The sequence below is a fragment of the Hyla sarda genome, chromosome 9 (assembly GCF_029499605.1).
Source record: "Hyla sarda isolate aHylSar1 chromosome 9, aHylSar1.hap1, whole genome shotgun sequence".
NCBI lineage: Eukaryota > Metazoa > Chordata > Amphibia > Anura > Hylidae > Hyla > Hyla sarda.
The window spans coordinates 64,307,249-64,332,157 of NC_079197.1; the positions used below are offsets into that span (position 1 = coordinate 64,307,249).

The window sequence follows — 24,909 nt, forward strand, 5'->3', positions numbered from 1 at the left end:
TTGCTTGTATGTAGGCCCTTTGCAATGATAAGGCCACTGAAAAAGCGTATTTGTACGCAGGAAAAACTTTTTTTTTCTTTAATACACCGGCAGGTGTATAACGTGTGGTATAACACTGAACAACTGAGTAACAGGTGAAAAATGGTAAAAAGGCACTAAAGTCCACACTAATATAACTTATTTCTGAACAGCAGCAGGACCCAACAGTGCAGCACCACAAAAAAAAAAATCCAGGAATTAAACCCTAAATTGCAATGTGTCACACAATTCTGAGCAGCAGATGATTTCTGGAGCAAAAAAAACTCAATTGGGCTGAAAAATGAGGAGATAAGATGCTTCAGAGAGTTCAGGCAGCTTGGAGATCTGTATGAGGCAGCTGACAGCTATCTGCCCCTCTCTGCTGCAATGCTCAATAACGTGAATAGGAGGTTTAGCTATCAATGATCCTTCTCAGTGTAACAGCACAGCACTCTGCACTCCTGCCTTTCCCTAATGCTGATGTGACTAGCAGTTGCAGTGTAACGCTGTGGTATGAGCTATTCACACACACGCAGTCCCGTCCTCTCTATCTAAGTGCATAGATGAAATGAAGAGAGGCAAGATGGCCGCTGATTATATCACAGGGGTCAGTGAACACTGATAGGCTGCATCTCACATGTGGTTCAGGGTCAGCCCGCCTACCTTCATTTCCGCCGCTGTTTCCCGCCCTCCCATAATCCCCTGCCCTATGTACTCACATGTGGATCCGCCATCTTAGGTCTCCAATAGCCAGGAATGCTGTAAAATGGAGTTTAATGAAGCGATTTGTGCGATAGAATCGCGGCGATATTCGTATTCGTTGCAAAACAAATTTTTCATGAAATTCGTAACGAATTCGGGTTCATCAACTTCGATTCGCTCATCTCTACCCATGAACATGAGTTTCTTTGTGTTTCCGTTATGTACAGTATTAATATGTTCTATTAGCCTTTTCCTGTACTAACTGATCTGATATGTTCACAAAATCTAGTGTTGACTGATCTAATTTTACTCCCTATATAAAATCTTTTGAATTCACAGACGATAGCATATGCAAGTTTTTTGTCCTACAGCACATAAATTCCCTTATAACACGCTTACAAAACCGAGGGTACCCAAGTGAGGTCCTTGAAAAAGCTTTAGAACGGGCGTGAAAAACTGATCGAAAATCCCTCTTGAAAACAGACCACAGAGCTAGGACGCTTCACTTTTTCTTTTAAATATAGTCCTCTAGCAGAAGTTACTAAAAAATATATACTGACCCACTGAGGAATTATAGAGACCCCACAATAGGAAGTTTAAGGCTACTAAAACCCATGATTACATTTAAACGCACTAAAAACCTAAAAGATATACTGGTTAGAAGCCATTTTTCAGATAATAGCCATTTTTCAGATAATAAAGAAAAGGCAGATAACTGGCTGGAAAAAAATGCAAATAAAAGGAAATTGGAAGTGTAGCCACTGTAATTGGTGTGAACACTACTAAACAGGTAAACGCGTTTGTGTAGGAAGTGTCACAAGAGAACTTAATGAATTAATGTGCTGTAGGACAAAAAACCTTGTATATGCTATCGTCTGTGAATGCAAAAGATTTTATAAAGGGAGTTCAATTAGACCAGTACACTAGATTTTTTGACCATATCAGATCCATTAGTACAGGAAAAGGGTCCCCATAGCTGATAGAACATATTAATACTGTACATAATGGAAACACAAAGAAACTCATGCTCATGGGCATACAGAAATTAAATACAAAAGAAGATCTAGACAATAGTAAGAGTGCGCGAATTAGAAGCCAGATGGATCCTGCGAACACGAGCACAAGAAAAAGGATTAAACAAAAGAATAGATATGGGAGTCTTCCTATAACATTGCGCATAGATTTTTTTCAAGTATATTTTATAGATATATAATATATATTTGTATATTTGTTTTTGCACTGCACTTTATTGTTCTACTTGTATCCAATTTCCACTCACCTGTGTTCCACGTCACTAGAAGGGGAGTGTACTTAAAGAATGAGCACACAGGTCAGAGCAAATGGTCCGTTGAAGTTCCTCTAGGAAGGAAACAGCTGTCACCAATCAACACGGACAGGCGTCCTGCACTCGTAGCAGCATGCATTATTGAAGCTTTGAATTATCCTTTGAAGCATGCTTTGATGAATTATAAAAAAAGAAGAAACTACTCAGCACACGGTGAGTGCCTTTGTCATTTTTTGCGCTACTGGATTATAGTTATTTGATACTTGGACAGTTAAGGTAGGAATACTTCTGTATTTCTACCTTAACTGTCCAACTTTCAAATGACTATAAATTTTAATGCAGTCCCGAACTATCTTGATCTGCTTTTTCCTGTGAACATACATTACATCAATAATTCAATTGGCATTAAATGTTGGCATATATATATATATAAATATAGCAACAGAAGAATGCAGCAGCACACTGCCAGCACAAGGATATAGGTGAAACATGAAAATGCTTTGTCTGTATATATATATATATATATATATATATATATATACACATATACATACATATATGACATTTGGCCACCCAATTTTTAAACTACAAATCATTTGCTTCATATGACTTCCAGAGTAATTTACAGAAAAGTTAAGACACTCCTTTAAATAGAAAACCATCTCTATATGCATTCACATATAGGTGAGCCACTTGACTCAAGTCTACAATGATCAGCAATTTCATAAACCAAACAAAAAAAAAGTTTCACACAAGACTGTATATCAATCTACTCGTCTCCTTATCGCTGACTGCAGGTCAGTAAAATTTTACACATAATGACAGGTAGAAATACAGTTTACACTCAAAAAAGGGACATCAGTCAATGATTCCTCATCTGCCAGTATTACACTGGTAATACAGAAATATTATTTCTTTCTACAGTTTATATGTCAACTAACTAACATCATTTACCAAAAATAACATTTAGTTCCACTTCATTACACAATTACAAAGGAAATAAAAAGATTTTTTCAAAATTAGCCAAAAATTAAGACCAGTAAAGAGAAAAGAGGTTATTTATATGTGTTAAACGTCATGCATGTGTAGTCATTGTACCTGGCACTTTATTAATAGGATTTACTTTGTGAAAACATAGATGTACATGTCTAATGACTGAGATTTAACTTTTATAAAACATAATTTTTTACTAGTAGTTAAAATGTTTTTGTCAGTCACAATGGACAGCCTAGTTACATAACGGTTTTATATTAGGCTAGGTTTCCATTGCGATTATTTTTTTACAAAAACGCCCAATCTGCTGCACAGCTTTTTTTCAGCGAAAAAACTCTGGGCCACATTTTAGCTGCAAATCAAAAGGAAACAAAATGCCATATCCACTTGGTGTTTTTCAGTCATGCGTTTTTTGACTCCTTTAGGCGTCTTTCTGCTTTTTTGGGCACAGTGGCAGTTTTCAAAAAGACAGCATGTTGAGACTATGGCGTTTTTTCAGGTAATTTGTAGCATTTTTGTAGCATAGAAGTATATGGGAGAGAAAAAACGCCATAAAAACATTATGTGGGTTTTAACATTTTTTTTTTTTACCTTAGCAATCTAAAAAAGAGATGGACATGGCTTTTTTTTTTTTTTTTTTTTTAGAATTTTATAGGGTACCATTAAAAAAAAGTGATGGCTGAATTTGTAGGGAACACATTTTTATTTATTTGAAATATTAACATTAGGAACAATATTAACATTGACTTTCTTATGTGTAATGCATACATTTTTGTGTACTGTATTGTATTTTTAATGTGTCATAATGATGTTACTAACTACTTCTATTTTTTCATAGGTACTGTATTTTTCCCTCAGTGCTTGTGCTACTCCCATCATGGAACATATTCTGTTCCATTATGGTAGTAGTAGTACAGGGGCTGAGAGACCAAGGGCACTGGGTCTCGCTCCTGAGACCCGCTGCCATCCTGACTTAGAAACCGGTGAAGCGGGCGGCATGCCTTCCTCAGCTTCCCAGCTGGCTGGGGATGTTCACAATCTGAAAGCCCTGCTCTGTAAATTCATATTCCCCATGTCCTCACTGTCAGGACATGCAGGGAGCATGGCTGTTAGAGGTAGCGAGGATATAAAGTACTGTAGCTGTGGGTACTGCGGCTATGTATTGGGCGGCTGGAGGGAGCTGGGGATAATGTTATGTAATTGTGCAAGCTAACAATTACACTGCTATGTGAGTTCTTATTCAATGCAGGATGCCCTGATTGGTCCCCCAACGATTGACCAATAAAAGCATCCAGTGGGGAATATGAACTTACAGTGCTGTGAATTCATATTCCCTGCCAACCAATGAGCTTCTGCCGGAGAATATGAATTTACAGAACAGGGCTTTCAGATTCTAAACATCCTTGGCCAGCTGGGAAGCCACCACTTCCCTGACTTCTGAGTTAAGATAGCAGCAGGTCTGGTGAGACCAGATGCCATCAGTCCCTTAGCCCCTGTACTACTACCATAATGAAACAGCGTCTCTTCCAAGATGTGTGTAGCGCAAGCGCTGAGGAAAATATACAGTAACTAAGAAAAAATTAAGGTACAGTTAAACAGTTTCAGGATTTTTTTTTATTTGACAATGCTGCAGTGGCTGTAAAGTTAGTGTAGTTCATAATATAGTGTCTGTACCTGTGTGGGACGGTGGTCTCACAATTCATATGTGATTTTCCCCCAATATTTTTTACAGCATACAAAATTACTCATGTCTTGGTATTTCCCAGGTTGCAGTGCGTCGAGATCTGACATCACTAGTCAGTTGTGCAAAGGGAGCCTGTCCTGCTTCAATGGGTGGAGCGACCGCTGGGTGGGAGGGATTATTTTGCAACAGCTGTAGGCACCCTGAGGCAACACTGATTTTTTTAGCTCATTTGTGCTGCAATGGGTGTGGTGGCTGATGTGTGGGAGGAAGGAATGCAACTTCACACTTACAAACATGGAACCATGGGATGTGTAGTTTAAGAAACCAAACTCTAACAGGAAATACCCAGTTAACAAAAGGATAGCATGGCAGGTATGTACTAAAATCACCTTATGGTGGATAATCCCTTTAAGTAACATCATTATTAAACATTAAATACATTATTACACATAAAAGTCATACATGTTTGCAATTTTGATGTTGTCAGCAGCTCTTAATTCCCTGCCCCACTCCAGATAATGGCTCCCTGCTTTAAAATAAAATTTAAAAGAAAATAACTTCCCTACAAATTCCTGCATCCCTACGGCATCATTCCTTAAGATTCCTAAAAAAACTGCCAAAGGAGCTGAAAAAGCAATTTCCACACAAAGGTAAAAACGCCATAAACCATGCCACAAAAAACACAAACACGCTGGAAAATTCAGTGGTAGTTTTTTGCATGTTTTTTTTTTGTGTGTTAAAAAAAAAAAAAAAAAAAAAAACACCAGTGGAATCCTAGCCTAACTGAGCTTTAAAGCTTCTTTTAAACAGTGTTTTGTTAACAAAAAAAGAAAGAAAAGCAACGCATTTTAAGCATTTTTTATGGCATATATTTTGCACAAGTGGCCATGTTGACAAAAGCACACCAAAATGCATGTTGATTTTTCAATGTCTGTCAATTACTTTCGCGAGCTAAAAAAAAAAAACCCTTAAGATGCCAATAAGGAGCATAGTAAAAAACTGTGTGAATTCAGCTATTTATATATCAGCTTTTAATCCTTGATGCACCTTTTCTTTTGCCGTGAAGTATCTTTAACGTTACTTATTCTTAGCCAATCAATACTTTTGAGTAGAAAGGAGGTCCATTGTCAAAAAGGCTGTGTCGGAGATTTTTGGTCTGCAGTGTTACCATCTAAGACACAAAAAAAATATGTAAGAAGGAAAACAAAATTAAAGGTGTTGTTTCATCTCAGAGAGACACACTTTATAAGAGTACATACAATGGAGAAGGAGTATCAGGGAGAGTACTCCTATATGTACACAACTTGGAACAATGGAACAAAAGGATACGTGCGCTGAGCTGTATATGGATCCAGTGAAGCAATCAACTTGAAGTAGAAAGTAACAAACAAACAAAAGAATAGCATGCAGTCGCCGCTCCACTAGTGTCTAGGCGTCCGGAGGTCCGGGATCACGGGACAGCATATCGTGTCGCCGAAGCGCTCAGAGGCTGCATCGGTCATTTCACGTGACAGTGCGCGCTTCTTCTGGCTGGAAGAAGCGCACACTGTCTCGTCAAACGACCGATGTAGCCTATGAGCGCTTCGCTGAGTGCTATCGTTCTTTTGTTTGTTTGACACTTTATAAGAGTATTGATCGCCACAAATCTGACTCTACAACATACCCAGCTAACGGATGATTTTGTATTATCTTTAGAAATAATACATATTGAACTAAGCAACAGTCTCATGCATATGCAACTTTTATGTTGAAATTTCTAAAAAAAAATATATATATATATCATTTTCATCTATCTATGTGTCCTAGTTTTGGACATATTTATTTTATGGTCCACATCACTTAACCCGTTCAGAACATCAGGCGTACAGGTACGCCCTTGTGTCCTGGTACTTAAGGACAAAGAGTACTTAAGGACAAATCCTTAAGTGGTTTTGAAGCGAGTGCAGGAGCTGTGCTTGCTTCAGAGCAGTGAGTGTCAGCTACTGTGAGTTAGTGCTAATGACTGGCAGCGGCGGTACATTTTATAGTAAAATGAAAGATCTTACAAAGACTACAAAGTACAATTGTTAGTGTAAAAAAAAGCTCTCCTATGCATCTGTAGTTGGAATAAAAGTTATGCATTTTAAAACGAGTGTAGGAAAAAACAAAAGTGCAAAAAAACAAAATTGGCTATGCCCATTTTGGCCTTACATGGGCACTCATAAAATTTTTTTTTGCTATTGCACTCCTTATGGTAAATAAAAAATATATACATATACTTTGGTTAAAAAAATGAAGTTTTCTATGTTTTATTTATGCTTAAAAAAGTTGAAGAGCACATTTTCCCCCATCTTATACACAGACTTAGGACCGAAGTCCAAACAGAGGGTGTGTGTCCAACCAACAGGATATGGCAGTTAAGTGTGAGATGAGCTATGATTGGATGAGGTTGGACCCCCCTCCCCCTTCAGCACTCCAGGCTGCACTTTCTGTGTTTGGACCCCGGTCCTAAGTCTGTGTATAAGATGGGGGAAAATGTGCTTTTTTTTTTTTTTTTTTTTTTAGTTTTTATAAGCATAAATAAAACATAGAAAACGTCATTTTTTTTAAAACAAAGTTTATTAGAAATATTTTTTATTTATCATAAGGAGTGCAATAGCAAAAATTAATTTTAATGAGAGTTACCCTTTAAGGACATAGCCAATTTTCCCTTTTGGTTTTTCCTACAGTTCTAACTGTATGAAATGTATAGACAATTTTTATTAGGGTCTACTTTGGGACAGAATCAAGCTTCACTGGATGACAAATGTGTTCCAAGCTTAGACACAATGCTAGCATGTCCCTTTTTTGGATATAAATAGAAAATTGTCTAGACCAGGGGTCGGCAACCCCCGGCACGCATGCCATGAGTGGTGCTTATGGGTGGCACACGAGGCTCCGGCTCGAGATGCGCTCGCTCCGCTAATGGGCATCCAGGACACTTGTCCCGGATCCCCACGTGAGCGAGCGCCACTTTAAGCTGTGTACGCACACACAGCAAGTCTCCCTCTCAGTGTGAGCTGCAGGACCTACGGCTTCACTGAGAGGAGACCTGTGACCTCTGCCCCCACGCAGCGCAGGCACCTATGACGTCACTCATCGGCGCCTGCACTGTAGTGGGAGAAGAACGCAGCCAGCCTGTGCTGCCGCGGAGATCCCGGACTGCGACATAGGTGAGTAAAAGTTTCTTTTTTTTTTTTTTTTTTAATGGGATGGGGGAGGGGTGCAAGTGATGATGGGATGGGGGAGGGGTGCAAGTGATGATGGGATGGGGGGAGTGCAAGTGATGATGGGATGGGGGAGTGCAAGTGATGATGGGATAGGGGTGCAAGTGATGATGGGATGGGGGAGTGCAAGGGATGATGGGATGGGGGGGTGCAAGTGATGATGGGGGTGCATGTAATGGGGGGTGCAAGTGATGAGGGAAAGGGGGTGCAGGTGACAAGGAGGGGGTGCAGGGGAGGGGGGCACAGGTTACAAGGAGGGGGATGATGATTTAAATGTAACATAGTAACATAGTTCATAAGGTTGAAAAAAGACCAAAATCCATCAAGTTCAACCTATATCCCTAATGAGTCCCTACTGAGTTTATCCAGAGGAAGGCAAAAAACTCATACTAGAGGTAAAAATTCCTTCCCGACTCCAATATGGCAGTCAGAATAAATCCCTGGATCAACGTTCTATCCCTATAGATCTAAAATCCATAACCTGTAATGTTATTACTCTCCAAAAATGCATCCAGACCCCTTTTGAACTATTTCACAGAGTTCCCCATGACCACCTCCTCAGGCAGAAAATACCACAGTCTCACTGCTCTTACAGTAAAGAACCCCTGTCTGTGCTGGTGTAGAAACCTTCTTTCCTCTAAATGTAGAGGATGCCCCCTTGTTATAGATACAGTCCTGGGTATAAATAGATCATGGGAGAGATCATTGTACGGTCCCCTGATATATTTATACATAGTTATTAGGTCTCCCCCTAAGCCTTCTTTTTCTAAACTAAATAACCCTAATTCTGATAATCTTTCTGGGTACTGTAGTCCTCCCATTCCCCATATTACTCTGGTTGCCTGTCTTTGAACCCTCTCCAGCTCCACTATATATTTCTTGTACACTGGTGCCCAGTACTGTACACAGTATTCTATGTGTGGTCTGACTGGTGATTTGCACAGCGGTAGAATTATTTCCTTGTCGTGGGCATCTATGCCCCTATTGATGCACCCCATGATTTTATTTGCCTTGGCAGCAGCTGCCCGACACTGGTCACTACAGCTAAATTTACTAGTAACTAAGACTCCCAAGTCCTTTTCCACGTCAGTTGTCCCAAGCGTTCTCCCATTTAATACATAATCCCAGCCCGGATTTTTCTTCCCCATTTGCATTACCCTACATTTATCAGTGTTGAACCTCATCTGCCACTTCCCAGCCCAAACCTCCAACCTATCCAGATCAATTTGTTACAGTGCACTGTCCTCTATAGTGTTTATCGCTTTACAGAGTTTAGTATCATCTGCAAAGATTGCTACTTTACTATTCAACCCCTCTACAAGGTCATTAATGAATATATTAAATAGAACAGGACCCAAGACGGACCCCTGTGGTACCCCACTAGTAACAGTCACTCTATCAGAATAAGTACCATTAATAACCACCCTCTGTTTCCTATCGCTGAGCCAGTTACTTACCCACTGTAAAGGAGAACTGGCTAATTCCCTACCTGGCTACCTACACAATGATAGGGGTGCAAGTGATGATGGGGGGAGAGGGGTGCAAGTGATGATGATGGGGGAGGGGGGTGCAAGTGATGATGAGGGGGAAGGGGGTGCAAGTGATGATGAGGGGGAAGGGGAGTGCAAGTGATGATGAGGGGAAAGGGGAGTGCAAGTGATAATGAGGGGAAAGGGGGGTGCAAGTGATGATGAGGGGAAAGGGGGGTACAAGTGATGAGGGGAAAGGGGGGGTGCAAGTGATGAGGGGAAAGGGGGGTGCAAGGGATGATTAGGGGAAAGGGGGTGCAAGGGATGATGGGGATTGCAAGTGATGGGGCTGCAAGTGACGGGGGAAGGAGGGTGCAGGTGATGGGGAGGGGGCTGATGATTTGGATATGAAGGAGCACTGGCTACTTCCCTACCTGGCTACCTACACAATAGCCTGCCTGGCTACCTACCCACCTACTTGGCCACCTGGCTACCTACCTACATAGCTACTTACCTACATAGCAACCTAATTACCTAACTACCTACTTGCTACCTAACTACCTACCTATCTACCCGGGTACCTACCTACATACATAGCTACCCATTTACCGACCTTGCTACCTACCTATGAACCTGATTCTGGGGTCTGTATTATGGTGGTTGGTGATTCTGGGGTCTGTATTATGGTGGTTGGTGATTCTGGGGTCTGTGTTATGGTTGGTGGTGATTCTGGGGTCTGTATTATGGTGGGTTGTGATTCTAGGGTCTGTATTATGGTGTGTGGTGATTCTGGGGTCTGTATTATGGTTGGTGGTGATTCTGGGGTCTGTATTATGGTGGGTGGTGATTCTGGGGTCTGTATTATGGTGTGTGGTGATTCTGGGGTCTGTATTATGGTGGGTGTTTATTCTGGGGTCTGTATTATGGTGGGTGGTGATTCTGGGGTCTGTATTATGGTCCGAATTGATTCTGGGGTCTGTATTATGGTCCGGATTGATTCTGGGGTCTGTATTACACAGGTCTGAGTTAAAATGGTTGTTCTCACTGTAAGGTCCTTGCAGCGAGAGCAATATATAGGGACAATTCTGTAAAAAACCCACCTTGTGACAAGCCACACCCCCACAAACCCCACCCATATCAAACCACACCCACATCAAGCCACACCCACAAAGCCACACCGATGTTGCCGGCACACCAAGCCACTTCGAAAAAAAATTTGGGCACAGCATTACCAAAAGGTTGCCTACCCCTGGTCTAGACTGTCATACAGAGTCACACATAAGTGTTATAAATATATCTTACATGTCATGGACCAGAATTTTAGTGTAATATACATCCTCATGTCATAAATTTATTATGGTTAAAAAAAACATGTCCATCAAATTCAAAAGTAGATTTAATATTAATAATATTGCTGCACACTCCTGATCCACATACCCGATATTTCTTTATCTATTGTGCTTGGAAAAGCATTCTTTAGCCTTTCCATGATGTCTTCCAGGTGTAAGCTCACCTCCCTAGTTCCACTGTCCACATCATCTGGAAAGAATCATACAATGATATTAGTGATGGCCTGCAAAGTCTCAGTGGTAGATTATATTACAAATAAACAGTGCATCTGTAGGGGGTAGTCTTACAAAGGCAACCTATGTCCATACATCCCATTATGTCAGATTATCTTTACTACTGTGGCTGTTTATTTTCATATGCTGTATTTGCTTGATTATAACTCCTCGCATTTTAAGAGGCATAACTCTCTTTTTCCATATGCAGATCCATATGAGGGCTGGCTTTTTGTGTGACCAATTGTACTTTGTAATAAAATTTTTTATTTTACCATAACATGTACAGCAAGACCATATATATATATATATATATATATATATATATATATATATATATATATATATATAGATATATATTATTTGTGTGGGCAAGGTAATTGAAAAGAAATCTGCATTTTTGCAGTGCACTTTATGGTAAAAATTATATGTTCTCTTAATTCTGTAGGTCAATGTGATTAAAACAATACCCAATGTATATAGTTTTTCTATTACTGTACTACTTTAATAAAAAGTCACCTTTTTTTTTTAACCAAATCAGTAGGCTTAAAATTGTTCTCTTTTGACCTCTAGAACATTTTTAATTTTCCATATACGGGGTTGTTTGAGGGCTCCTTTTTTGTGCTGTGTTCTGTAGTTTTAACCAGTTCCATTTTTATTTTAATAGGACTTTTTGATCACTTTGTATTCATTTTTTCCTGGTGTACGATGTGACCAAAAATCAGCATTATTTGACTTTCGGTTCTCTCTGCAGAATTCTAAACATTTTATTTCAATACTTTAGACAGTAATGGATACATAAATACCAAATATGTTTCTCCCAGTGCTAGGCATGCATGGGAGTGCATGGAAGTCGGGTACAGCAGCATAGCCACATGGGAGGTGCAACACCAAAGCACAACACAGTAAGGAATGGGGAGGAATGAAGTTAATTTATGCTCATTTCATATTCAATCCCCCTCATTTCATGTTCACTGAAATGTATGTATGTATGTGAAAGGCAGCGGCACTCCAATAAGGTGAAGAATAATTATCTTTATTCACACAAATGTGAGGCAACGTTTCGGCTAGCTCATCTAGCCATTTTCAAGCCCTTGAACACAATATATTTAGGACTAATTTATAAATGCTGATAATGTTATATGCAATTCAAGAGGCATTTAGGCATTATACAGCAAAAAAAATACAAAAAAAAAACTAAGATAAAAATATGGCTAAGCAGATATAAACATTTGTTCTGTGAAAAATTTATTACAGCAAGTTTTTAATTTACCTGCAGCTTCAGTATCTGGTGTTCCTCTCTTATCATCTGTCGGATACTTGCTGTCTGAGTCCAACTGTGAGGTGGAAGAACTCTTACCATCCTCTATGCTAGGCTATAAAGAATGTAAACTACAGTTAAAGTAAAGCAGATCACAGTCAAACAAGACATGGCGAGGTTTAATTATGACCCTTTGTGACAATACTATGTGACAACAAATAGATAGGGAAAGTTCACCCATAAATGTACACCAATAGACTGAGCTAGCTAATCTGACACGTATACCCCAAGAGATGGGAAAAAAAAAATCAAAGTATTAGTCCTCTGAGATCTGGATTTCTAAACACACCGTAAAAATATATAATATTAATATACACAATACACAATTACTGATAGGTCTATTAACATAGACTCCTCCGCAGCAATGTCTAATTGTTGTAATGTGCAATATTTTTTTTAAGACCAATGGAAACTTCACAAAAAATTAGCAATCATAAAGCCCCATATATGTGAAAATAAAAGTGTTATAGGGGTCATAGGAGGACATTTTTTACCCCTTAACGACGAAGGACGTAAATGTACGTCCTGGTGATGCGGTACGTAGCGCACCAGGATGTACATTTACGTCCTAAGCATAACCACGGCAGGTCATGCGCGGCAGGTCCCGGCTGTTGATCGCAGCCAGGGACCCACCGGTAATGGCGGACATCCGTGATCCCGCGGATGTCTGCCATTAACCCCTCAGATGCTGATCACGGCATCTGCAGCATCGCGGTCACTTAATTGGATGATCGGATCGCCCGCAAGGCTGCCGCGGCGATCCTATCATCCAGCACGGCAGCCGGAGGTCCCTTCACCTGCCTCCGCTGCCTTCCAGGAGTGTTCTGCTCTGATCTGCCTTCCCGCAGACTAGAGCAGAAGATGACCGATAACCCTGATGAGAGCTATGTCCTATACATAGCACTGAACAGGATTAGCAATCAAGTGATTGCTTTAAATAGTCCCCTATGGGGACTATTAAAGTGTAAAAATAAAAGTAAAAAAAGTAAAAAAATAAAGTAAAAAAAATGTGAAAAACCCCCTCCCCCCAATAAAAACGTAAATTGTGCCATTTTCCCTATTTCACCCCCAAAAAGTGTAAAAACATTTTTTTTATACATATTTGGTACCGTCGCGTGTGTAAATATCTGAACTATTAAAATAAAATGTTAATGATACCGTACGGTGAACGGCGTGAATGTAAAAAAAAAAAAGTCCAAAATAGCTGCTTTTTTTTATAACATTTTATTCCTAAAAAAATTGAATAAAAAATGTATTAAAAGTTTTATATAAGCAAATATGGTATCAATGAAAAGCACAGATCACGGTGCAAAAATTAGTCCTCATACCGCCGCTTATATGGAAAAATATAGGTCTTCAAAATAGGTGGATCTTAAACGTACTAATTTGGTTAAAAAGTTTATGATTTTTTTAAAGCGCAACAGTAATAGAAAAGTATGTTATCTTGGGTATCATTTTAATCATATTGACCCAAAGAATAAAGAACACATCAATTTTACCATAAATTGTACGGCGTGAAAACGAAACCTTCCAAAATTAGCAAAATTGCGGTTTTCTTTTCTTCCCCACACAAATAGTATTTTTTTGGTTGTGCCATCCATTTTCTGGTAAAGTGAGTGATGGCATTACAATGGACAACTGGTCGCGCAAAAAACAAGCCCTCATACTAGTCTGTGGATGAAAATATAGCAGAGTTCTGATTTTTTGAAGGCGAGGAGGAAAAAATGAAAACATAAAAATAAAATTTTCTGCGTCCTTAAGGCCCAAATGGGCTGCGTCCTTAAGGGGTTAAGCTTACTCATATTTTTACAAGTTACTTTTTAAAAAGTAGTTAAATAAAACAAAAAAAACTATATTAATTGGGTAGCGTTGTATAGAGAGAATAAATATAACCTTATTTTAACCGTAAAGTGTATTGTGTTGTTATAGCTAGAGATGAGCGAATCGAAGTTGACGAACCCGAATTCGTTACGAATTTCATAAAAATTTGATTCGCAACGAATATCGCAGTGATTCTATCGTGCAAATCGCTTAATTAAACTCCATTTTACAGCGTTCCAGGCTATTGGAGACCTAAGATGGCAGATCCACATGTGAGTACATGGGGCAGGGGATTATGGGAGGGCGGGAAACAGCGGCAGGAATGAAGGTAGGCGGGCTGACCCTGAATCACATGTGAGATGCAGCCTATCAGTGTTCACTGACCCCTGTGATGTCACAGCCCCTATATAATCGGCGGCCATCTTGCCTCTCTTCATTTCATCTATGCACTCAGATGGAGAGGACGGGACTGCGTGTATGTGTGAATAGCTCATACCACAGCGTTACACTGCAACTGCTAGTCACATCAGCATTAGGGAAAGGCAGGAGTGCAGAGTGCTGTGCTGTTACTCTGAGAAGGATCATTGATAGCTAAACCTCCTATTCAAGTTATTGAGCATTTCAGCAGAGAGGGGCAGATAGCTGTCAGCTGCCTCATACAGATCTCCAAGCTGCCTGAACTTTCTGAAGCATCTTATTTCCTCACTTTTCAGCTCAATTGAGTTTATTTTTCTTTTGCTCCACAAATTTTCTGCTGCTCAGAATTGTGTGGCAGAGTGCAATTTAGGGTTTAATACCTGGATTTTTTTTTTGTGGTGCTGCACTGTTGGGTCCTGTTGCTGTTCAGAAATACGTGATTGTTCAGTGGACTGTAGTCAATTTGTACCATTTTGTACCTGTTAATCTGTCAAGGGGCTGGCTACATACTGTGCAAGTCCAAACAATACTATTCACCAGCTGTTTAAAAAAAAAAAAAAAAGTTTACGCATATATAACTGCCCTCATCAGTGCATACCGCATAGGTACATCCAAGTATTGTACCATTTAGTACCTGTTAAGCTATCAAGGTGCTCCATATCGTCAAAGTCCAAACAATAGTATCCACCAGCTGATGTTTTTCAAAAATACAGATTTTTTTCTGCTAATAGTTAGGCATATTACTGCCCTCATCAGTGCATACCGCATAAGTATTGTACCATCTAGTACCTGTTAATCTGTCAAGGGCCTACATACTGTGAAAGGACAGCTGTAAGTAATCACCTGCTACTGTTCTAGACAAATACTGTTTAAAGAGTAGTGTAGCGTATTGTAATACCCTCATAAACGCACTAAGTATGTCAGGCAGAGAAGTGCCAGGACATGCACAAATAATAGGCAGAGGCCTAAATACTTCAGGCAGAGTTGGCAGAAGACTTGGGGCGAGTGGCAGCAGGAGTCGCAGCGAGAGGCCTGAGCTCCCGTTATCAGCCAGCGGTCGTGTCTCCACCAGCAACCCATCTGCCATCGTCGATTGGTTAACACGCTCATCCACATCATCACAAGTGACATCTGACACCCACAGTCAACAGTCCGTGGGTTCCTCAGACACAACCCTCAATTGGCATGGCCCGGGAGCAGTCCCTGTCCTCCCATTGCCTTTGTCCTATGCTGTTCCCTCTATAGCTCCACTATTTACTGAGGACTATCTAATAGAGGACAGTCAGCAGCTACTGGACAGCCAAGAAGGGGAGGAGACATGCGCCGCTTGCTCAGCTAGGAGGCCAAGTAGTGATGTGGAGAGTGACGTGGGAGGCGGTGTTGCAAGTGTTCAGGGTCCTGAAGTAGACACTGTTGGGGAACCTGAGGAGGACATCAGTGACGTGCACACAACTGTTGATGATTATGAAGCCGATCGCAATTGGGAGCCGGGTGCAGAAGGGGCTTCATCATCATCAGGAGAAGAGAGTTGCAGGTTGCCCCTGAGGCAGCAAGGCGGTAGCACGGTTGACAGTCAGCGTGGTGGCAGGAGTGGAAATTCAGGAGCCAAACGTGCCCGCGGGAGACCATCTGCTTCGCGGCAGCCTACCTTTCCGGGAGGTAGTGAAACATGGGTTCCTGGAGACGGCGCCAATAGCAGTCAATTAATGCGGACTGCCGGTGGGAAAATCAGCTACTCGGCGGTGAGGACGTTTTTCATAAGGCATCCGGAGGAGGTTCACGTAGCCACATGCAAGATCTGTCGGCAGATGGTGAAGCGTGGTCAGGGTCCCAATGTCGGCACCACGGCCCTATGTCAACACATGCTTCGCCACCATTTAGTGGCCTGGGAGAACCGTGGCTCCGATGTAGTGGTCCAGCCTGCTGCATCACCCAGTGGCCATCCGCTCCCTCCTTCATCCAGCTAAAGCTCCACCACCTCAGCCGAAGGGAGCTGTGTTTCAAACCCTCTTTCTCTTGCTCCTGCTTCTCCCACTTTTAGTCAGCCATTCTGCCAACAATTCATCGGCGAAGCCATGTCCAAGAGACAACAATATGCGCCCACTCATCAAACGGAGCAGAAGTTGAATGTGCTCCTGTCCAAGTTGCTGGTGTGGCAGTCCCTCCCTTTTCAAGTGGTGGACTCTGCACCTTTCAGAGAATTGATGGCTTGTGCCGAGCCGAGGTGGAGAGTCCCAAGCCGTCATTTCTTTGCGAAGAAGGCAGTACCAGCCCTGCATAAGTTTGTACATGAGAAGGTGAGCCAGTCCTTGAGCCTGTTGGTGTGTTTAAAAGTGCACGGCAGCGCCGACGTGTGGAGCTGTAACTACGGGCAGGGACAATACTTGTTTTTTACGGCCCACTGGGTAAATGTGGTTCCTGCACAGCCACAACACCAACTTGGATAGGTCACACTGCTTTCTCCTCCACACTCTCAGGCAGTTGGTCCTGTTACAGAGTGCACCGCCGCCTCCTCATCCTCCACCGTGTCCTCGGCCTCCACTGCATGTCCAAATCTTGGTGGCCCTTCATCGTACCATGTGTGTAGGGCACGGCGGTGTCAAGCTGTTCTACACATGGTTTGCCTTGGCGAACGGAGTCACACAGGGGAGGAACTGCTAAAGTTCATTGTAAAGAAATCCGAGTATGGCTTACTCCACGAAATCTGGAAATGGGAACCATGGTGACCGACAACGGGAAGAACATAGTGTCCGTGCTGTGGCAAGGAAGTGTGAAACATGCGCCCTGCATGGCACACGTGTTGAATCTGGTTGTCAAGCACTTCCTCAAGTCTTCACCCCATTTGCAAAACATCCTGAAAATGGCAAGGAAACTGTGCATGCACTTCAGCCACTTGTACACCGCCAAGCACACTTTCCTGGAGCTGCAGCGTCAGAACGGTATCCCACAACATAGTCTTATTTGTGACATTGCCACACGTTGGAATTCCACCCTCCATATGTTGGACAGACTATACGAACACCGATTTCTTGATGATCCAAGCAGATAGGAGTACTCCCCTGTGTAACTTCAATGTGAACCAGTGGCAGCTCATATGTGACACCTGACGTTTGCTGAGGCCCTTTGAGGAAGCCACGTTATTTGTGAGTCGCCTGGATTACGCCATGAATGACGTAATTCCACTCCTACATTTCCTACAACAAATGATTGAAACCATGGCTGGTCACGGTAATGGAGACATTGCGCCTACATCTCAAGGCTACATGAGCCCTGTGGGGGCTGAACTGGAGGATGAGGATGATGAGGGGAAGAGGAGCACAGTTTAGGTTGGATGAGATGGCCGGTGCTTCTAGTCTTCGGACAGGAGAGGAGGAGCAGGAGCAGCCAGAGGGGCTGGAGGGTTATGAGGAAGTTGAGACAGTAGAGATGGAGGCAGGTAGTCCCTCCGAGTCACTGGAGCAAATGGCACGATGCATGCTCAGTTGCTTGCGTAGTGACCCCCGAATTGTCAAAATTCGTCAGCGGGATGACTTCTGGATTTCCACCTTATTAGACCCTCGCTACCGTCCCAAAATGGGGGGCTTTTTTACACCCACTGAGAGGGAGGACAAACTGACCTACTACAGAGAGATTCTACGTAGTCAGTTGGCTGATGCCTATCGGCCACATGGTCCATCCATTCGCAGGTCTGACTCGGGGGGCCCTCTGCGCTTACCTTCCACTGCCATGGCTGCTGGGGAGGGTAGGGGTGGGAGGAGCAGTACCAGCTCAATCAGCAGCAGCCTGAGTCTACAGTCGCTGATGAGTAGCTTTCTTCACCCGCATAGTGAAGCAACTCATCAGCAGCAGGTAGGCATGGAGCAGGACCTGAACCAACAGGTGGTGGCATACCTTGACATGGCCATGTCACCAAACATTGAAGATCCGCTGGACTTCTGGGCAGCCAAACTTGATTTATAGCCACAACTAGCAGAGTTTGCCCTGGAAAAGTTGTCCTGTTCGGTCAGTTTAGTGCGGCCGGGGCCATAGTCACCCCAAGGCGAACTCGTCTGTCCACCAAAAATGTGGAGAGACTGACGTTTGTCAAGATGAATCAGTGATGGATCAGCCAGGATTTCCAGCCACCAATGCCAGATGCCTCAGAGTAGATTGACCATGCTTTTACACCGACATTTCCCAATTATGGTTGGTTATGAAACCCTCTTGGGTTATCAATTAGGGTTATGAAACCCTCTTTGGTACTGCGATTGCCTGCTCCTGGCTCACCCTGTGTCTTTCAGGAACTACTTGCCTCCCTGCCCTCAGGCCTTGGGCCTTCAATTTTTGGATGTTTAACAGTAGCTAAATACATGCTTTAGAGTAGATTGACCATGCTTTTACACAGACATTTCCCAATTAGGGTTGGTTATGAAACCCTCTTGGGTTATCAATTAGGGTTATGAAACCCTCTTTGGTACTGCGATTGCCTGCTCCTGGCTCATCCTGTGTCTTTCAGGAACTACTTGTCTCACTGATGCTTCTGGCCTTGGGCCTTTAATTTTTGGATGTTTAGCAGTAAATATATGCTTAATGCAAATGTCAACATTGATCTTTAAATGTAAGGGGTTATGAAACCCTCTTGGGTACTACGAATGGCATCTCCATACTCTTTCTGTGTCTTTCAGGGACTAGTTGCCTCCCTGCCCTCAGGCTTTGGGCCTTCAATTTTTGGATGTTTAGCAGTAGCTAAATACATGCTTAATGCAAATTTCAACATTTAAAACCCTCTTGGGTACTGCGATTGCCTGCTCCTGGGTCATCCTGTGTCTTTCAGGAACTATTTGCCTCACTGATGCTTCTGGCCTTGGGCCTTTAATTTTTGGATGTTTAGCAGTAACTAAATATATGCTTAATGCAAATGTCAACATTGATCTTTAAATGTAAGGGGTTATGAAACCCTCTTGGGTACTGCAAATGCATGCTCCATACTCATTCTGTGTCTTTCAGGAACTACTTGCCTCCCTGCCCTCAGGCTTTGGGCCTTCAATTTTTGGATGTTTAGCAGTAGCTAAATACATGCTTGATGCAAATTTCAACATTGATCTTTAAATGTAAGGGGATGGTTATGAAACCCTTTTGGGTACTGCGAATGACTGCTTCTGACTCATTCTGTGTCTTTCGGGAACTACTTGCCTCCCTGATGCCTTAAGCCTTGGGCCTTCATTTTTTGGATGTTTTGCAGTAGCTAAATACATGCTTAATTCAAATTTCAACATTGATCTTTAAATGTAAGGGGTTGGTTATGAAACCCTTTTGGGTACTGCAAATGACTGCTCCTGACTCATTCTGTGTCTTTCAGGAAATAATTGCCTCCCTGATGCCTCAGGTCTTGGGCCTTCAATTTTTGGAAGTTTAGCAGTAGCTAATACATGCTTAATGCAAATTTCAACAATGATCTTTAAAGTCTCGGCGCTCTGCTAGGGCCTTCTCCTACCCCGCCGGGGCCGATCCGAGGACCTCACTAAACCATCCAATCGGTAGTAGAGACAAGCGGAGTGTACAAAGGGCAGGGACTTAATGAACCCCAGCTTATGACCGGCGCTTAGTTGTGATTCTTCTTTCCTGGCAAATAATTGCAATCCCTGATCCCTATCGCGAACGGTCCCTATCGCAACCTGTCGGTGAAAGATAGACACACGCTGGTCCGTTCAGTGTAGCGCGTGTGCAGCCCCGGACATCTGAGGGCATAATACACCTGTTATTGCTCGATCTCGCGAGTGATCGTGCAATGTAAGGGGTTATTAAAGCCTCTTTGGTACTGCTGATGCCTACTCCTGACTGCTCCTGTGTCTTTCAGAAACTATTTGACTTCATGATGCTTCTGGGCTTGGGCCTTTAATTTTAGGATTTTTGAAATACATACATACATGCTTAATTTAAATTTCAACATTTATGGTGCAATGTATGGGGTTATTAAACACTCTGGGGTAGTGTTTTTTTTTTCAAATTTTCTGATAATTTTCACAGTAATTAACTTGAATTTTCCAGAATAACCATTACACCATTGAACGCTTGTTGTGTGTGATTTTTTAATAAAAATTTTCAAAAATAATACGGAGAGGAATGAACTTCTTTATTTCAGAAAAAATATTTTACAGAAGAATGTCTTTTGGTGGTCCACCATCCTGCATTATAGAGTCTTCTGGACTCTTGGATATGCGCTTGTTCTTAAACAAACATATATACAAAAATCCCCCATGGGGTACCCTGGGTATTTAATTCATAAATTCCAATTCCCTTCAGGGTTAACAACCCCTCCGGGACTAAGACCCCCAACTAGGGTCACCCTTTTAAAACTTCACTTTTATTTATTATTTGTTAAGAACAAAATGAGGTGCAAAAAATAATACAAACGAAAGTGTTTAAAAACACAATATATAGGAATTGGATTGGTCCATTACTGGTTCCACTAATTCTGATTCACTAGGGGTTATATGTCAGGGACTTTTTATCATTGATCTGGATCCTAAGATTCCAATCTACATAGTCCACCTAACATGCACCTCCTCTATCTAATTTGCCAATTCCTATTATTGCTGTTTAAAAAGTGTTCCCTAGCATCCCCCCGACGTTTCGCTGGAAAGACCCAGCTTTATCAAGGTATAGGACACTAATGTTGGGAGTGGGTAATCACTGTGATATATATGTCCTCTGTTTGTAGGTGTGGTCACTTACCAATTCGTTTTGCCCAATCAGGGACTGCCACATCACTATTTTGTCTCTTAGTTATGATTCTATATCCTGTTAACTTCTATCTTATTACCGGATCACTTCCGGGTTATCTAGGTCATGTGATATCCATTTCCATCCAAACCTATCAACAATCACGTTCCATCCTTATTTCTTACTTGTTTATAATTCATGGTCCAATCCAGATAGGTCTTGTAAGATTTCCTCTTCTTACGTCACTGAACCAATGATGTTAGTGCGATCAGGCATGCGCATTCGTCCCGTCCTACCCCTTCTATCATGCCACAACTTTCCTCTATGGTATTTTCGGCGCTTGCGCACTGGGTTCAGTATTCCCATGGTAACAAATAAACATATCTTAGCGCTTGCGCGCTATCTTCCGACTTATCAGTAATTGCAATCTTTCTCCACAGGGCTGGATGCGCACGCGCACTAAGGTGTTCCCGGTACTGGCGCATTAAATGTATGTTGCCATGGAGACAAATAAACAAATAAACAATTTAGCTCTCTGACAACTCTCAATCTCTCTATATGGTGTCATCTTATTATATCGTTATATCTATTGTATCTTCCTATTATTACTATACCGGGATTACTGATGTTTATAACTATATCCTGACCATATTGTAGTTATTACCCCCACATTTTGGTTACTAGGAGAAGTATAAGGAGATACAAGATAGTTTACTATATAGTAGCCTATCATCTTATTCGTTTCTTTGTTAATTTACTTATAAGTAAATTCTTCCGGATCCATCCAATCCGGTCCACGGGGTAAGTATTACATGGTTTGGATATGTAAGGATGTGTGAATAATTTATCTTATTTCTTATTTCTCATTTTTATTCTTTTGGAGCAAGTCACTTTTCTTATATCAAGGACCCACCCAAGTAATTACAGGAATGACCCTATACCAATTAACAGGGATATAGTTAAGATGACATTGGTAAATTACCCACTTCTTCCTTTAGTACTATTTTAACTATTATTCCACTCACTAAATTATTAAATTAACTATATATCAACCTATTTCATTCTAAAAATGCAGAGTAGGAAAAACCTTCATTAAGACCATCAGGTGATCTACTCCTCAGACGGAAGATCCATCTGGCTTCTTCCCTTTGGAGGAGATTATCTATGTCTCCTTTTCTTGGCCCCAATTTAACTGTGGTAATTCCCCAGAATTGGATTGCTTCCAAACTATTCTTGTGTACACTTCTCATGTGTCTACATATTGGGGTCTCAGCATTGGTACGTATTGTACTCAGGTGTTTACCCACACGTCTCCTCAGTTGTTGAACTGTTTTCCCTATATATAATTTCGGGCAACCACATTTTGCTGCATAGACTACATTTTTACTATTACAGTTAATGAACTCCCTAATTTCATACTTCTTTCCATCAACTGGATTAACAAAGGATTTAGTCCGTGGCATGAATTTACAGTTCACACAATGGCCACAAGGATAAGAGCCTGGTGGTGGTATGGTTGAGAGCCAATTCAAATCATTGGCTACTTCTATATCCTTCTGATGGCTGTGTACAAGGATATCCTTGAGGTTAAGACCTCTCTTGTATGTTATACTTGGTTTTTTACTTATTACTTCCTTGAGATCACTGTCCGCTAAGAGTATTGGCCAATACTTATCCATAATTTTCCTAATTTGAGGGGAATATGCATCATACATCCCTATGCATCTTATAGTTTTTGGGGGGGCATGTTCTTCTCCTTTGTCCTCCAAAAGTGATGTCCTAGTTCTAGAATTTGTTTTATTATATGCCTGTCTCATGAATTTTTTAGGGTATCCCCGATTACAAAATCGTAACATGAGATTTTGGCTTTCCTCCCTGTAATCCTCTTCCTGCGAGCAATTCCTTTTTGCTCGCAGGTACTGGCCATAAGGTATACTCTTGCGAAGCGATCCTGGGTGCCAACTTTTCCAATGTAATAAGCTATTGGTAGCTGTGGGTTTCCTAAAGATCTTGGTTTGTATTCCCTTATTCTCATCTATTCTGATATTTAGATCCAGAAAATTGATAGATTTTCCTCCCACTTCGTGGGTAAATCTCATCCCTATTTCATTTTGATTTAAAATGTTTACAAATTCCAAGAATAGCGACTGTGATCCTTCCCAAAAAATTAGGATATCATCCAAATACCTACCCCAAAATAATATGTGCTCTGTGTAGTAATTCAAGGTGTCATCTCCAAAAACAAAATTGTGTTCCCACCACCCCAAAAATAGTGTAGCAAAGGTAGGTGCACAGGTGGTCCCCATAGCGGTACCTTTTACTTGTCTGAAAAAGGTACCCTGAAATAAGAAATAATTGTGTGTTAACAGAAACTCCAATAATCTAATTACAAATGTATTGTGGTCTAAAAAAGACCTACTTTTAGTGCTTAGATAGGATTCCGTGGCTTTTATACCCAAGTGATGTGCTATATTGCTATATAGTCCTTCCACATCTAAACTCATAAGTGAAGTGTGCTCAGTGACAATTAAATCATTAATTTTCTTAACTGTGTCTTTTGTGTCCTTAAGGTGTGATGGGAGTGTGGGGACAAAAGGTGCAAGAATTGTGTCCACATATTGGCTAATATTTTGAGTCAAATTGCTGTTACCTGAGACAATTGGTCTTCCTTTTATTGGTGGATATTTTTTATGTGTTTTTGGCAGTGCGTAAAAAGTCGCTATTCTTGGACTTTTAATCAATAGGAATTTAAATTCTTCCTCAGAGATGAGATTATTATTTTTCGCTGTCTCCAACAAGGTTTTCAACTCTCCTAGATAAATTTCTGTTGGATCTTTCCTTAAAATCTCGTAAGTGTCCCCATCGTCGAGGATATCCCTAACCATCCTTATATATTCCGATCTGTCCATGAGGACAATATTCCCCCCTTTGTCCGAGGGTTTTATTACCAATTCCTCATTGGATTGTAGTTGTTTGAGGGCCAGTTGCTCCCCCATGGACAGATTGGAGTATATCTTCTTTTGTTCTGGCTTAATTTTTTGTATATCCTTTGTTACCATTTCAACAAAAGTATCTATGTTAGAATATTGTGTGAATGAGGGTGTCAACATAGAGCGTGGTCTCAAGTTGGTAAACGGTGCCCTTAAATTAACCTCTTCACCTTCATTTTCCATCTCTAAGTCTCTCAATGCTTCTAGAGCTATGCTTTCCCTGTATCTCATTAGGTTCCCGTCCTTCTCTCTTTCTTTATGCCATTTGTGTAATGCCAATTTACGTGCGAAAAGGTTAATATCTTTAACCCATTCAAAGTGGCTAAATCTGGGTACTGGGGTAAATGAGAGTCCCTTCAATAATAATGATCTCTCTACTTGTGATAAATTGTAGGAGGATAAATTGAATATCTGCATATCATCATCAATGTTTATTTCCACAGGTGATGCCATTCCAGTCTCCACCCTCAACTCTTGGGAATGCATCCCCCCATTGCCTGGTAAGTCTGTCCCATCACTTGTGATGTGGCCGCTGTTATTTGGCTCGGGGGGAGAGTATTGGGTGCTTGGAGTCCTAAAAAAGCAGCCGTAGTAGACACGGGTGCTCCTATTAGTGGTGTCATCATCCTTTGGGCACTCTGTATCGTGTTCGTTTGAAACATTGCAGGGATATGTACACCTGTATTCATTTGATTCCCAG

The 24,909-nt window shown here is 41.4% G+C and overlaps 1 protein-coding gene across 18 annotated transcripts in view; it reads right to left on the reverse strand.

Annotated features, from left to right (window-relative positions):
• The window catches only part of DRP2 (dystrophin related protein 2), a 1,527,660-nt gene that overhangs the window by 11,378 nt on the left and 1,491,373 nt on the right, over positions 1-24,909 (reverse strand). For 17 of the 18 annotated variants that reach the window (XM_056539136.1, XM_056539139.1, XM_056539141.1 and 14 more), the window contains 3 exons: positions 12,232-12,334; positions 10,834-10,935; positions 4,508-5,853 (listed from right to left, as the gene is read on the reverse strand). In XM_056539136.1, coding sequence (XP_056395111.1) covers positions 5,810-5,853; positions 10,834-10,935; positions 12,232-12,334 — 249 coding nt within the window. In that variant the 3' untranslated portion in view covers positions 4,508-5,809. Of the gene's footprint in view, positions 1-4,507; positions 5,854-10,833; positions 10,936-12,231; positions 12,335-24,909 lie in introns of those variants that run through there. The other variant, XR_008847731.1, reaches the window with a different exon arrangement.